The following is a 17,117-nucleotide window of genomic DNA, read 5'->3' as shown; positions in this document are numbered from 1 at the left end:
ATTGTTATTATAAATTTGCTCATTCAGGACAAATATTTCAGATTCCCTATGGGAATCAACATCTATATTATTCACAATGTATGGCGGAGTCGTATCTTGGGAATCCAGGAAACAACGGACAGTGGCATTGTCCTCAACGGAGGCTGAATACATGGCCTTGAGTGAAGCTTCAAAAGAGGCAGTGCACTTACCGTACTACGACTAGCAAGAGAGATAGGCATTAACAGTGTGTCGACTGTACAGCTATATAGCGACAACATGGGAGCTCAGAAGCTTGCTGGAAATCCTGTTTTCCACTCTCGGACTAAGCACATTGATGTGCGACATCATTTTGTACGAGAGGTTCTTTCATCTGGGGCATTCATCTCGAATACTTGTCAACTGAAAAGATGCCTGCAGAACTATTAACCAAGGGACCACCGAAGGATGAGCACTGGAAGTGTTTAGAGTCTCTGGGTGTCAGAAGACTGAAACGTTGAATTTGGTTCAGCCTTCGAGAAGGGCTGTTGAGAATATTTATACATATTCATATGACTCTGGCTGAGCCACCATCAAGTAGCGCCACCTACGCACTACGTTTTCTTTGTCCATTCTGACACGTCGCGATTGTAATCTCCATGTCTATTGTTTTCACTGCATCCATCCGTGCTTTACGTATGTAATAAATAGTGTCACGTTAATATCAATCGTGCTGTTCTTATTACTTTCCGAAACATCGTGCCTTTTTCAACAAAAACTACCATTTTTCACTTGTGTAACATGTTAAGTTTTTTGAGATATACCGGTAATGTAGAAATTCATTTTTAAAATGTCACCACTTTTTAGTTCCCCTTAAGTGGAGTTTCCAAAAACAAATCACCTATGTTTCTTTACATTTACAGGAGATTCCAAACACCCACATTATACGTCTGTAACATTTTACGTTTCTCAGATATTCTGTAGATATAGTCTTTCAAAAAATTCACCCCAATTTATCACTCCTGTTTAACCGCCATTAACAGGATTTTCAAAAAAAAAAAAAGTGTTCCTTTATTTTTAAAGGAGATCCCATATACAAACTTTCAGTTCTGTAATATCTTCAGTTTCTGAGATATATGTATCTTCATTAAAGGCATTCAACCCATTATTCACCCTGGGATTTACAGAAAACAAAAAAATACGTGTTCTTTTATTTTTAAAGGAGATTCTAAATACCAATTTTCACATCTGTAAACTTTTAAAGTTTTAAGATGTAGACACACTCATTTTAAAAATTCACCCCCTTTTAACCCCCATTATTTGGATTTTCCCAAAGCGAAGAAATACCTGTTTATTTTTAAAGCAGATCCCAAATACCAATTTTCAGGTCTGCAATATCGTCAGGTTCTGAAATATAAGTACTCTCATTAAAGGCATTCAGCCCATTTTTCACCATTTTCCACCCATCGTATTGGGATTTTCCGAAAACAAAAATTACTTGTTTCTTTATTTTTAAAGTAGATTCTAAATACCAATTTTTACATATATAAACTTTAAAAGTTTTGAGATATAGATACACTCATTTTAAAAATTCACCCCCTTTTCACCTCCCCCCCATTATTTGGATTTTCCAAGAACAACAAAATACGTGTTTCTTTATTTTTAAAGGAGATCCCAAACACCAATTTTCAGGTCTGTAATATTTTCAGGTTCTGAAATATAAGTAGCCTCATTAAAGGCATTCAACCCATTTTTCACCCTTTTGCACCCTTCCTATTGGGATTTTCCAAAAGCAAAAAAAATACGTGTTTCTTTATTTATAAAGGAGATTCTAAATACCAATATTTACATCTATAAACTTTAAAAGTTTTGAGATATAGATACACTAATTTTAAAAATTAAACCCCCCCCTCCATTAATTGGATTTTACAAAAACAAAAAGATACTTGTTTTTTTAATTTGGAAGGAGATCCAAACACCAATTTTCAGGTCTGTAATATCTTCAGTTTATGAGATATAAGTTTCCTCATTAAAGGCATTCAACCCCTTTTTCACCCCTTTTCACCTCTCCTATTGGGATTTTGTGAAAACAAAAAAAAATACTTGTTTCTTTATTTTTAATGGAGATTCTAAATGCCAATTTTTACATCTGTAAACATTAAAAGTTTTGAGATATAGATGCACTCATTTTAAAAATTCACCCCCCTTTTCACCCTCCCATTAATTGGATTTTCCAAAAACAAAAAAAATACATGTTTCTTTATTTTTAAAAGAGATCAAAAGTACCAACTTTCCGATCTGTAATATCTTCAGATGCTGAGATATAAGCACCGGTATCCTGATTAAAGGCATTCAATCCCTTTTTCACCCTTTTTGACCCCTTCTATTGGGATTTTCTGAAAACAAAAAAAAATATGTGTTTCCTTATTTTTAAAGAAGATTTTAAATACCAATTTTTACATCTGTAAACTTTAAAAGTTTTGAGATATACATACACTCATTTTAAAATTTCACCCCCCTTTTCAACCCCTTAGCGAAGGAATATCCAAAAATCCTCTCTTAGCAAGCACCTACATCTTAATATGAATAAATCCCCAAAATTTCATTTCATTATGTCCAGTAGTTTGGGCTCGGCGATGATGTATCAGTCAGTCAGTCAGTCAGTCAGTCAGTCAGTCAGTCAGTCAGAACAAGTTATTTTATATATATAGACTAGCAAGATGCCCGTGCTTCGCTACGGGATTATACTGAAATTTATAACTGAATGCTTAACATTTTATATATAATCCGCTGAAATTCGCGATCTGACTCGTTTTCTGAGAGAATCCGCCAAGATTCGTGATCTGACTCGTTCTCTGAGAGATTACGGCAAAGTTCCTCCCATATTTCAAATTTTTTTTTCCAGCAATCGATTTCGTACTTCGCGGCCTAGGTCCAAGTATTCCACCCAGTCAGTTGGGTCCCTAAATCTTTGCCATCTTTTCCTACAAGCATTTTTAATATGGATCAAATCCTTGTGGAGATCCGACGTGGTGTCGCCTTGGGTGCCATGGCGGTACTAAACCCGCGGCCGGACTGTATTCGTAGTCATTACCCGGCCAGGACCCGTTTCCAGTGTGGTCCGCACATTTTGACGACGGTCCAGAACAATATTATTATTATTATTATTATTATTATTATTATTATTATTATTAATGTTCAGGACCCCACAGCAAGATAAATGACCGCTACTTGGCGGTAAATTACAGTACATCTGCTGCCATTTTCATTGCTGACTGTGTGACCAGCACAATTGTCGCGCGTATGCAAGTGCGTGGGTTTTCTGGCGATACGAATGATACACTTCCGTGCATTATTGACTTTATTATAGAGGTGAACAATTGCACCCTCAATATCATTCCTATTTTTAATTTCAAATGTGTTTAAATTTTTATTTATATGCCAGGGGAATCTACTGTAATCTAGGAACGTTCTCCAAAGCAAAAGATGGCTCTTGAAAACGAACCCAGAAAAGATTAAAAATGTTTGGTTTATGATCAGAATAAGTACATTGAAAATCCACAGCCTGTTCCCAATCATTCGACCGCGTCAGGAATGGAATGAATGAAGCCCCTATCTAGCGGAGAGGATAGGAATTGTGTCGACTGCCGAAGCCTGTCGCACTCCTCTGGGGCAATGATTAATGAATGACAAATGAAATGAAATGATATTGGAGTGTGTTGCTGGATTGAATGATGACAGAAAAAACCGGAGTACCCGGAGGAAAACCTGTCCCGCCTCCGCTTTGTCCAGCACAAATCTCACATGGAGAGACCAGGATTTGAACCACGGAACCCAGCGGCGAGAGGCCGGCGTGCTGCTGCCTGAGCCACAGAGGCTCCTATTTAGTGCATTATGAACAGTAAAATCAATTGGTTTTAACTCCTTTTTCACCCCACCGCCGTTAAGTTGATTTCTCCCCCCCCCCCCCCCTCCCAAAATGTAAGGCTTGTTTCTATATGTTTAAAGAAGATATCAAATATCAATGTTCACGTCTGTTACCTTCAGTTTTGAGATGTAAGTACCCCATAAAAATAATTCACTTTTTTCACTTCTTTTCACAATCCCCCACACTCGAAGTGAATTTTTTGGCAAAAAAATTCTTGTTTCTTTAATAGTAAAGGATATACTAAATACCAATTATCACGACTCTAGCATCTTCAATTTTTTGAGATATGTGACCTCATAAAAGGAATTCAACTCCTTTCCACTCCCGCCCCCCAAGATGATTTCCGCCCCTCCCCCTCCCCAAACATGTTATTCTTTGTTTTTAAAGGAGATCCAAATGCCAATGTTCACGCCTGTGGCAACTTTAGTTTTTATTAGATGTAAGTATCCTCATACAATTAATCCAATTAATGTTTCAATTCTTTCACCTCCCCCCCCCTCCCACCCTTCATTGGATTTTCCAAGAATACATTTCTTTTCTTTTGAAGCAGTTTCCAAATACCAAATTTCACATCTGTAACATCTTCAGTTTTTGAGAAGTCAGCATCCTAATTAAAAGAATTCAACCCCAGTTTCAGTCACTTTTACCCCCCACCCACCCAAGTGGCTTTACCGAAAACAAAATATACACGCTTCTTTATTTTTAATGGAGATAAAAATACCATTTTTCACTTCTGTAACATGTTAAGTTTTGAGATATACTGTAGAAATTCTCATATTAAAATTACACCCCCTTTTTTAGTTTCCCTTAAGTGAATTTTGCAAAAATAAATCACCTATGGTTCTTTACTTTTACAGGAGATTCCAAATACCAATTTTTATGTCTGTAATATTTCACGTTATGAGATATACTGTAGATATAGTCTTTCTAAAAAATCACCCCAATTTGTCACTCCTGTTTAACCCCCATTAATCGGATTTTCCAGAAACAAAAAAAAAATGCATTTTTTTTGTTTTGTTTTTAAAGGAGATCCCAGATACCAATTTTCAGGTCTGTAACATCTTCAGTTTCTGAGATATAAGTATCCTCATTAAAGGCATTCAATCACTTTTTCAACCCTTTTCACCCCTCCTACTGGGATTATCCGAAAATAAAAAATACATGTTTCTTTATTTTTAAAGGAGATTCTAAATACGAATTTTTACATCTGTAAACTTTCAAAGTTTTTCAAAGATACACTCTTTTTAAAAATTCAGCACTCTTTTCACCCTCCCATTAATTGGATTTTTCAAAAACAAAAAATATGTGTTTCTTTATTTTTAAAGGAGATCCTAAATACCAATTTTCAGGTCTGTAATGTCTTCAGTTTCTGAGATATAAGTATCCTCATTAAAGATATCAACCACTTTTTCACCCTTTTCCACCCCTCTTATTGTGATTTTCCGAAAACAAAAAAATACGTGTTTGCTTATTTTTAAAGAAGATTCTAAATACCAATTTTTACGTCTGTAAACTTTTAAACTTTTGAGATATAGATACACTCATTTTAAAATTTCACCCCCCTTTTCACCCCCTTAGCGACGGAATATCCAAAAATCCTCTCTTAGCGAGCACTTACATGTTAATACGAATGTATCCCCAAATATTTCATTTCTTTATGTCCAGTAGTTTTGGCTCGGCGATGATGAATCAGTCAGTCAGTCAGGACAAGTTACTTTATATATATAGACTAGCAAGATACCCGTGCTTCGCTACGGTATTATACTGAAATTTAGAATTGAATGCTTATTGTTTTATATATAATCTGCCGAAATTCGCAATCTGATTCGTTTTCTGAGAGAATCCGCCAAAATTCGTTATCTGACTCGTTTTCTAATAGATTATGGCAAGTTTCCTCCCATTTTTCAATCTTTCTTTCCAGCTATCGATTTTGTACTTCCCGTGCTAAATCCAGGTATTCACCCGGTCTTTGGGTCCATAATCTTTCCCATCTTTTCCTATAAGCATTTTTAATATGGGTCAAATCCTTCAGGAGATCCAGCGTGGTGTCGACTTGGGTGCCTTGGCGGTACTGAACCCGCGGCTGGACTGCATTCTTAGTCTTTACCCGTCCAGGAACTGTTTTCAGCACCATCCGCACATTTGACGACGGTTCAGAACATTATTATCATTATTATTATTATTATTATTATTATTATTATTATTATTATTATTATTATTATTATAGACCTTCTGGACCCCACAGCAAGATGCAAGACCGCTACTTGGCGGTAAATTACATCTGCTGCCATTGTCATTGTTGAAAATGTGACCAACACCATTGTCGCGCGTAGGCAAGTGTGCTGGATTTCTGGCCATACGAATGACATACTTCCATGCATTATTGACCTTATTATGGAGGTGAAAAATTGGACAATCAATCTCATTCCTATCGTTTATTTCAAATGTGTTTAAATTTTTATTTATATGCCAGGAGAATCTACTGTAATCTAAGAACGTTCTCCGAAGGATAAGATGGTTCTTGAAAACGAACCCAGGAAAGATTAAAAATGATCGGTTTATGATCAGAATAAGTACATCGAAAATCTACAGCCTGTTTCCAGTCATTCGACAGGGTCAGGAATGGAATGAATAAAGCCCCCATATAGCGGCGAAAATAGGAATTGTGCCGGCAGCCGAAACCTGTCGCACTCCGCTGGGGCAATGATTAATGGATGACAAATGAAATGAAATTATATTGGACAGTGTTGTTGGAGTGAATGATGACAGGGAAAACCGGAGTATCCGGAGAAAAACCTTTGTTTTGTCCAGCACGAATGTCACATGGAGAGACCGGGATTTAAACCACGGAACCCAGCTTTGAGAGGCCGGCGCGATGCCACCTGAGCAACGGAGGCTCCTTATAAATACATTCTGAACAGTAAAATCAATTGGTCTCACCTCCTTTTACACCCCACCGCCGTTAAGTTTATTTAGCCAACCCCCCCCCCCCCCTCCAAGAAAAAACTAAAATATGCCGTGTTTCTTTGTGCTAAAGTAGATTCCAAGCACTAATGTTCACGTCTATTACCTTCAGTTTTGAGATTTAAATAATTCACTTTTTTCACTTTCACACTACATCCCCCCCCGTAAGTAAATTTCCGGCAAAAATTACTTGTTTCTATAATAGTAAAGGATCTTCTAAATACCAGTTATCACGACTGTAACTCTGTAACTTCTTCAGTTTTTGATTTATGTGTCCTCATGAAAGGAATTCGTCTCCTTTTCACTCCCGCCCCCAGGATGATTTGCCCCCAAAACGCGTTTTTCTTTGCTTTAAAGGAGATCCAAATACCAATTTTCATGTCTGTAGGGCCTAACAACTTTAGTTTTTAATAGATGTAAGTATTCTCATACAATTAAGTCAATTAATTTTTCAATTCTTTCACCTCCCCCCTCTTCATTGGATTTTCCGAAAATACGTGTTTCTTTACTTTTAAAGCAGATTCCAAATATCAAATTTCACGTCTGTAACATCTTCATTTTTGAGATAACAGTAGCCTAATTAAAAGAATTCAACACCCTTTTCAGTCGCTGCACCCCCCACCCCTCCACCCAAGGGGTATTTCTGAAAACTAAAAATACACTTTCCTTAATTTTTAATGGAGATAAAAATACCATTTTTCACTTCTGTAACATGTTTTTTTTTGGAGATATACTGTATAAATTCTCATTTTAAAATTTCAACCACTTTTTAGTTCCCCTTAAGAGGAGTGTCCAAAAAAATCACCTATGTGTCTTTACATTTACAGGAGATTCCAAATACCACTTTTTACGTCTGTATCATTCTATGTTTCTCAGATATTCTGTAGATATAGTCTTTCAAAAAATTCACCCCAATATGTCACTCCTGTTTAACCGCCATTAATTGGAATTTAAAAAAAAAATACGTGTTTCTTTATTTTCAAAGCAGATCCCACATAAAAATTTTCAGTTCTGTAATATCTTCAGATTCTGAGATATATGTATCTTCATTAAATGCGTTCAACCCATTATTCACCCTTTTACACCCCTCCAATTCTGATTTACAGAAAACAAAAAATACGTGTTCCTTTATTTTTAAAGGAGATTCTAAATATCAATTTTTACATGTGCAAACTTTTAAAGTTTTGAAATATAGATACACTCATTTTAAAAATTCACCCCCCCCCCTTTTCCTCCTCCCATTAATTAGATTTTCCAAAAACAAAAAAGTACGTGTTTCTTTATTTTTAAAAGAGATCAAAAGTACCAATTTTCAGGTCTGTAATATCTACAGTTTCTGAGATATACAGTAAGTACCGTTATCCTGATTAAAGGCATTCAACCCCCTTTTTCACCCTTTTAAACCCGTCCTATTGGGATTTTCTGAAAAGAAAAAAATACGTGTTTCTTTATTTTTTAAGAAGATTCTAAATACCAATTTTTACATCTGTAAACTTTCAAAGTTTGGTGATATAGATACACTCATTTGAAAAATTCACCCCCTTTTCACCCCCCCCCCGGTTAATTGGATTTTTCAAAAAACAAAGAAATACATGTTTCTTTATTTTTAAAGGAGATCCAAAACACCAATTTTCAGGTTCATAATATCTTCAGTTTCTGAGATATAAGTATCCTCCTTAAATGCATTCAACCCACTTTTTATCCCTTTCCACCACTCCTATTGGGATTTTCCGAAAACCAAAAAATACGTGTTTGTTTATTCTTAATGAAGATTCTAAATACCAATTTTCTGGTCTGTAATATCTTCAGGTTCTGAAATATAAGTAGCCTCATTAAAGGCATTCAACCAATTTTTCACCCTTTTACACCCTTCCTAATGGGATTTTCCAAAAACAAAAGAATACGTGTTTCTTTATTTTTAAAGGAGATTCTAAATACCAATTTTTACATCTATAAACTTTTAAAGTTTTGAGATATAGATACACTCATTTTAAAAAATCACCCCCTTTTCACCCCCCCCCCCCATTAATTGGATTTTCCACAAACAAAAAAATACGTGTTACTTTATTTTTAAAGGAGATCCCAAACACCAATTTTCAGGTCTGTAATATCTTCAGGTTCTGAAATATAAGTAGCCTCATTAAAGGTATTCAACCCATTTTCACCCCTTTTCACTCCTCCTATAGCGATTTTCCGAAAACAAAAACGTGTTTCTTTATTCTTAAAGGAGATTCTAAATACCAATTTTTACATCTATAACCTTTAAAAGTTTTGAGATATAGATACACTCATTTTAAAATATTACCCCCCTTTTCACCCCCCCTTAATTGGGTTTTCCAGAAACAAAAAAATAAGTTCTCCTTTATTTTTAAAGGAGATCCCAAACACCAATTTTCAGATCTGTAATATCTTCAGTTTCTGAGATATAAGTAGCCTCATTAAAGGCATTCAACCCATTTTCACCCCTTTTCACTCCTCCTATTGCGATTCTCCGAAAAGAAAAATATACGTTCTTTCTTTATTTTTAATGAAGATTCTAAATACCAATTTTTCCATCAGCAAACTTTAAAAATTTTGAGATATAGATTCACTCATTTAAAAAATTCACCCCCTTTTCACCCTCCCATTAATTGGATTTTCCAAAAACAAAAAAATACGTGTTTCTTTATTTTTAAAAGAGATCAAAAGTACCAATTTTGAGGTCTGTAATATCTTCAGTTTCTGATATATAAGTACCGGTATCCTGATTAAAGGCATTCAACCCATTTTCCCCCATTTCACCCTTTTTCACCCCTCCTATTGGGATTTTCTGAAAACAAAAAAATATGTGTTTCCTTATTTTTAAAGAAGATTCTAGATACCAATTTTCACATCTATAAACGTTTAAAGTTTTGAGATATAGATACACTCATTTTAAAATTTCACCCCCCTTTTCACCCCCTTACCGAAGGAATATCCAAAAATCCTCTCTTAGCGAGCACCTACATCATAATGTGAATATATCCCCAAAATTTCATTTCTTTATGTCCAGTAGTTTTGGCTCAGCGATGATGAATCAGTCAGTCAGTCAGTCAGTCAGTCAGTCAGTCAGTCAGTCAGGACAAGCTATTTTATATATATAGATTATTGTCATCAGTAGTTATTATTAAGTGTTCTAGGTAAAGACTGGTTAAGTGTAAGAATGGGAGTACATCCCTAAGTTTGCCAGAATAAATAATACACATCATCATCATCATCGTCATCATCATCATTGTCGTCGTCATCGTCATCATCATCGTCATCATCATCATCTGTGGAGTTGTGATGTCTTAGCAAATTTTAGAGATACTCAGGTCCATAACAACTACAGACATGGAAACAGAAGTGTGTTATGGGCAACTTAATGTTTAAACAAAATCCAATTTAATTTACTGTGTTCAGATTTTGCTAAGGCAACCAGTCCAAATGAAACTTTTTAAAATGATACCGGTACTTCACGTTTTTCTTGCATTGCCAAATTAATTCTCATTGTCACCTCTAGCATGAAAGCTAATATGACTGATATCCTCATTATCATCTGAACTGACTATTACTGATATTTTGTAAAATTAATTCAAATTCTCTCACAGATGCCTTTTCTTTTTTTCATAGATGCCTTTTGTTTAACAGGTTTATTGCAAGTACTTATTTGTTCCTGCGTACAAATACTTTGGAAATATGGAGTTAAAAGGAGACTACAATGAGTTGTTTACAGACACTATTACAGTCAATGCAGCACAACTAGGATACGAACCAGCCTTGACTGAAGCTAAGAGAAACTTTCGTCTTTCCATTGCGAACAACTCCATGCCATTTTCTGAGTAAGTTGTCATTGTTATTATTATTATTATTATTATTATTATTATTATTATTATTATTATTATTATTATTATTATTATTATTATTTCTGTCCATACACTCTATGTTCCATCATGTAAATATTTACCTCTGTAGTTTTATTAATACAAAAATAATGTAGCTAATGACGATCACTTTCTGTATATTCCTCAATCACTCACCATCCATTGATTTTCGACACATTGTTCTCCGACCTTAACAGCATCTTAGGCGGAGAAGGAGACCTTTGGAATGGCGAAGATGGTGGATGAGGCAACTCATCCTCTCTGGGGAAAATTAGAAGAGGAAACCACTGCCTTGTGGAGAAGAGGGATCTTCAAAGGCTAAGGGAGTAAACCCTGAAAGAAAATCCTCAGATGCATTAGTCTTAGCAGGTCAGCAGATGAGTAAATTTGTACTTGCTTTCAACTACCATACAAGCCTCGGATGGGCGTTTAAAAATGGAAATGGAATTGACAAGTCTCTGACTACAGCTGTACAGTATGATGGTAATCCTGATGTTCATGCAAGTGTTAGATCAGAGAACAAAATCCGATTTGGAACAGTAAATATTTTAACAATGAATGGGAAGGAAAATGAATTGATTGACCTAATGGAGAGACAAAAACTCGACATCCTGGGATTAAGTGAAGTAAAATGGAAAGGGAAAGGAATGAAGAAACTAAGAAAGGGGTACACCTTGTATGGATGGGTAACAAAACAGAGAAAAGAAATGGAGTGGAATTTCTAGTGAATCAGAATGTTGAACCAATAGCTGAAGTTGAGTATGTAAATGAAAGAATTATAATAATTCACACACATGTAAACAAGGAACTACTGAAAATAATACAGGTGTATGCTCCACAGACAGGATGTAGCGTGGAAGAAAAAGAAGAGTTCCTCAATGAACTGGAAACACATATTGTTGGAGATGTGATCATGATAATGGGAGATATGAATGCTCATGTGAGAACTGGTAGAATGGTATATGAAAATGTTCTGGGCCCACATGGGTATGGCAATAGAAATGAAGATGGAGAGAAAATTTTGGACTTTTGTATCAGAAATAACCTGATAATAATGAACACATGGTTTATGAAGAGGTACAGTCATAAGATCAGCCGAGATAGTTGGGATGGACAGTATGGAACACTCATCGATTTTATAACAACAGACCGAGAATGGGGAAGATACGTCAGAAATACGAAGATAATCCGAAGTGAAAGTATGGAAGGTGATCATAGATTATTGATTGTGGAATTAAAACAAGTAAAATTCCCTAAAATTGTAACAAAGAAGAAACCAAAGATCAGGCTTTGGGAATTGGAGGAGGAGGATAAAAGAATGGCATTCCAAGATTGTATAAAAAGGAAGTTGCCTAACATGGAAATACAAAGTGGAGAAGAAGAGTGGGACAATTTAAGATGGACATGTGTAGAAGCAACGATTGAGGTATGCGGGAAAACAAAAGCAAAGGTTAAGGGAAAGGAGACATGGTGGTGGATAGACAAAATAAGAACAGAAATAAAATAAAGGAACAAGGTGAAGAAAGAAATGGATAAGGAAAAGCAAAAAACGTTTCAGAGGGATGAGAATAAGATAGAAAGGTTACATGTGGAATACAAAAGATTGACACTACAAGTAAAGAGGAGTATCAAGGAAGAAAAGGAGAAATGTTGGGGAGAGTTTACCAACAAAATTGAGCAAGATAGTCAAGAAAATCAGAAACTATTATACAGAGTAATAAAATAAAAAAAGAATTAATGAAGAAAAAATCAAGGCATTAGAGAGGGAAGATGGATCCATAGGTCTTCAGAAGGTGATGGCAAAGTATTTTGAAAAAAATTTATAATGAGGATGACTGCTTGGAGGAAGAAGGAGATAATATGGAAATAATAGATGGAGAAAAAGAAGAGAACCTGATAACGTGGTTGGAACTTGAAAGGGCAGTGAAAGCAATGACCAAAGGTAAAGCAAGTGGAAAAGATGAATTCAATGCTGATGTGATTAAGGTAGCAGGACGCATTGGACTACAGTGGCTAGACAGAGCCCCTCAATGCCATATGGGAGGATGAAAGGTTACCTGAAGATTGGCAACAAGGAAGCATTATACAGACGTGCACATTAATGGTGGCCCGACATAAACAATCAACACTGCCCCACTCCAGTACAAAACAAGAAGGAAGGGAGTGAAGGGGCAGTGCCGAAAGCACAATGACCCACCTTCTCGCTCAATGCATTGCTGCATGTGTACAGCCTGCTGCAAGACTCTGTTGTGATTGAAATGGGCACACTGGCGGATGTATTGAAGTACAGCATTAGGTAACCTACTCTGATAATTACAGAATCAAGAGATGAAGGAGGTTTTTAACCGAAAAATATTTTTTAATAGTTTGGAATATTTTGTGGCTGCGTTATATCGGGTCGTAATTTGAAAATATCTTTTACTGGTTCCTAACTTTGTTCTGGACTTTACTGAAGTTATATCATCATAATTTACTACCTTGGATATAGAATTACGATACATTCTATAAATAGAAAATTAGTATGCTAAAATAAGTTATTGATGTATAACTGTGTAAGCATTTCTTTACAAAAATAACTGAAGATACATTTTACTTCTTGAGTAATAAGAAAATAATGTAATATCATTCAAATTCAATTTCCATAAAATACAAATTTGTGTCTTAAAATATACAACAAAAATGCTATTATTGCAACATTTCAACATAACTAATTATTATAAAATTAACACATTTTTACAGAAATATCTTATAAAAATATGAACGTATCACCTCTTCCTCGAAAATATATAAATAAAATAAACGTACGGTAAAATAATATAATAATAATTATAAATATGTAATCAAATAATATTGCCATATTTCTACCCATCTCCAAACTGTCTTAAGTCTGCACGATATTGCTTCAGCTATTGCTTGGGGGACTATGTGAGTCTCCCACATGCCAATAATACGGCCTCGATTCACCCGTGATAAGATAGGAGCCATCTTACAATGTTACAGTATAACGAAATGTAGGCCGGAATACACACACTGTGTATTCAGCACTACCTGTTCACTCCCTTCCCCTCCTTTTCGGTACTGGGGTGGCATTCAACACTACCCCTTCACTCTCTCCCCTCCTTTTCAGTACTGGAGCGGGGCAGTGTTGATTGTTTATGTCGGGACACCATTAATATGCGTGCGTGTACCACTGTTCAAAAAAGGAAATAGGAAGAAATGTGAAAATTATAGAGGTATAACTCTATTGTCACACTGGCTAAAAATAATGGAGAATTTGCGATTTGTTTAATGATTTGCATCTCTTCATTGAAATCCGTTGTGCTCATTGGTATGGAAATAGCTCTATGTATCATTGTATTCAGTCCTGCTATTTTGTGTGTGTATGGGTGGTTTGAGTTGTCAATAGTGTGCGACGTCTGAGTGGGCTTTCTATATACTTTGTAAGATAGGTTGTTATTATTCCTGTTGATTGTGATGTCTAAATAGTTTATTTTCTTGTTATTTTCTGGCTCCATTGTGAAACTGATGGATTTGTGTAAAGAATTTAGAGTGTTTAATAACTTTTCTGCATTAGTGATGCCATTATCATATATGCATATGACGTCATCCATGAATCTGCTCCAATGTATGATTCCTTTTGAAAGCTGGCCCATTAAGAAGATGTTTTCGAAGTTATTCAGAAAAATGTTTGCTATTATACCTAATAACGGTGAGCCCAATAGGTAACCCTTCTTTTTGGCAATAGATTTTGTCGTTAAATGCAAAGCAATTTTGGTGTAGTGTTGTTCTAAGAAGGTTAATAATTTCTTTGGTTTCTTGTAGAGAGGTGTTTTCTTTAAGAAGGTTTTTGATAATTTTAATGGATTCATCTATTGGTATGTTGGTGTACATGTTAGTGATGTCTCTGTGATGTCGTGTGCTCTCTGTTATTTTAAGTTTATTTACTTATTTAATTAGTTCTAGGCTATTTTTAATTGATCTGTCTCTTTTAAGTGAAACTTTCTCTTTTAGAATGATGTTCAGTTGTTTGGTTAAATTGTCATCTTTAAAATTTACTATTGGTCTAATGGAACACGGCTCTTTGTGTATTTTGGGCAGGGCTCTTAGTGTGGGGAGTTTAGGATTTTTGATGGTGAGGCTTTCTTTTTCTTGCTTTGTGAAAATGAAGACTGTTTCCTTGATAGCTTGCTTTATTTGGTTTTGAAATTTATTTGTAGGGTCGCGTTGTAATTCTTGAATACCGTTGCTGTTGATAAATTCTATTGTTTTTTCTATGTATTCGTCTTTCTTCATTATGACTGTTGTGTTACCTTTATCTGCTTTCGTGATGATAAGGTTGTCGTTTTTAATTTTTTTCTTAACTGTTTTCAATGCCGAGTATTGAATGGCATAATTCGGTTGTTTGGTGGAATTTTCATGTGTGATTATTTTTAGGGCTTCGTTGGTGGCTACGTTTTTTATTATTTCTCTTTGTGGAGAGGGTATTTTGTCACAAGCAATTTCTACGTCAGTTTTGAGCTGTTTTATGTTGTTTTCGTTATGACGTTCCTGGCAGTTGAATTTGAGACCTTTCTCTAGCTGATTTATTTCATTCTTTGAAAAGGTAGTGTCTGATCTGTTAATTAATCTAGGATGAAAATTCGCAAGTTTGTTGTGCTTAGCGTTTTCTGAATATTTCTGTTTAATCATTAGGTTAGGTATTTTATTGTTTTATTGTTAAACAGAAAAATCCAGAAAACGCTAAGCACAACAAACTCATGAATTATCACCCTAGATTAATTAACAGATCAGACACTACCTTTTCAAAGAATGAAATAAATCTGCTAGAGAAAGGTCTCAAATTCAACTGCCAGGCTAGATCCACTCTACAAGGCCCGTCCCATTCTTCCCCTCCCCTCTCCATGCGCAGCGTGCCTCACCAAAACTTTCCATGACCACAGTCCTGAAATAGTGTTTGATGACAACGGACTTAACATCGGCAGTCTAGATAAGTATGTAAGTTTTCATTATATTAATACTTGTACCTTAATTAAGGCCATGGCCGCTTCCTTCCCACTCCTAGCCCTTTCCTGTCCCATCGCCGCCATAAGACCTACTGTGTCGGTGTGATGAAAAGCCAAGAGCTAAAAAGGATGTCTACAACCTACGAACACACCCCCACCCCACCCACGACTTCCTTTCTAAATTCCCGGTTATGTTTCGTAATGTTATTTATTTAATGATTCATTTATTTATTTTATTTATTTATTTAGTTATTTATTATACATATATCTTGTAAATACATTTGATTGCATGTTCCGTGGGGTGTACTTCATTTATGGCCACGGCATTTTCCTTCCCATTTGTAAGCCTCTCCCATCGTCACCACAGGGTGTGGTGACGTAAATCAAATTGTAAAAAATAATTATTAGATATAAAAATCAAAAGTATTAATATTGCAAATGGACTTCACTTCCTCCATGAGCTCATTATATTTCCATGTCGTAGTTTGTACGCTCAACAATTAAACTAATTTTTCCCTCATCGTATTTCCATAATGAAATCTAAAAAAAGAAGCTATCCTTGTTTGTAAGGACATATTTATGCTTTCATCAAAACATACTGAATACATGTGGGAGTTATCCAAATTAGCTTTCAACTGCTCCAAAACTTCTTCAATCAATTTTATTATTGTACCCTTGACAGCAGTTCAGCTGGCTGGCATTCCTTTAATTCTGTTAATTATTAGTTGTTTGTTAGGGAAGGTTTCAAATAATGTGTCGGACATCAATAAGAAACTTTCTATCAACAACTCACCGTTAGAAATTGGTTTCCCATGCGTGCTGTACTATGCAGTGAGACAGATAGAAAGAGCCGCACTGATATTATTCCTTGGCCAGAAAGATGATACTAAAGAACTAGTTAGTTTTGTGTAATGTTCAATATTTTGTGAAACAAACTCTCTTCTTTCTTCATTTGAAATGGAACAAACATTTGAATGACCAGTCTCGAAGTTGTGCTTTACATTAAATGTGGGGGATACAATTGTTTTCGAACACAGGCAACACATCTTTTTATCAGTCCGAATTCCCTGGCCAGAGTTCTTAAAAAATACAGTCACCACCTTTGTTAAGTTTCTGTTCTTTTCGGCACCGAAAACATGTTTGCGATGTCCGTATGCAAAACCACCAGAAAACGACACTATCTCACTTGACTTTCAGACCTATCAGTGTAGCAGTGTTGCCATATTGCACGTCCGAATGGAACTAGTATTTAGATTTTCGATATTTATGTCTTACACGTGAAACACTATAAGATTGTCTGTAGTACAAGACGTACAGTATATATAAAATATTACTATTTTCATGTGGCGTGCCACCGAAATTGTGTTTGCGTGTCACCTAGTG

General features: G+C 35.5%; 1 protein-coding gene across 1 annotated transcript in view; it reads left to right on the top strand.

The window, feature by feature from the left end:
* The window catches only part of LOC136885424 (aminopeptidase Q), a 256,957-nt gene that overhangs the window by 180,499 nt on the left and 59,341 nt on the right, over positions 1–17,117 (top strand). Inside the window, exon 14 of the mRNA XM_067157954.2 lies at positions 10,499–10,689. Within this exon, the coding sequence (XP_067014055.2) occupies positions 10,499–10,689 (191 nt within the window). The remainder of the gene's footprint in view (positions 1–10,498; positions 10,690–17,117) is intronic.

Source organism: Anabrus simplex, chromosome 1, assembly GCF_040414725.1.
Source record: "Anabrus simplex isolate iqAnaSimp1 chromosome 1, ASM4041472v1, whole genome shotgun sequence".
NCBI classification, from domain to species: Eukaryota; Metazoa; Arthropoda; class Insecta; order Orthoptera; family Tettigoniidae; genus Anabrus; species Anabrus simplex.
Note: the sequence above shows the minus strand (reverse complement) of the source record. Positions and strands in the feature narration are given on the sequence as shown.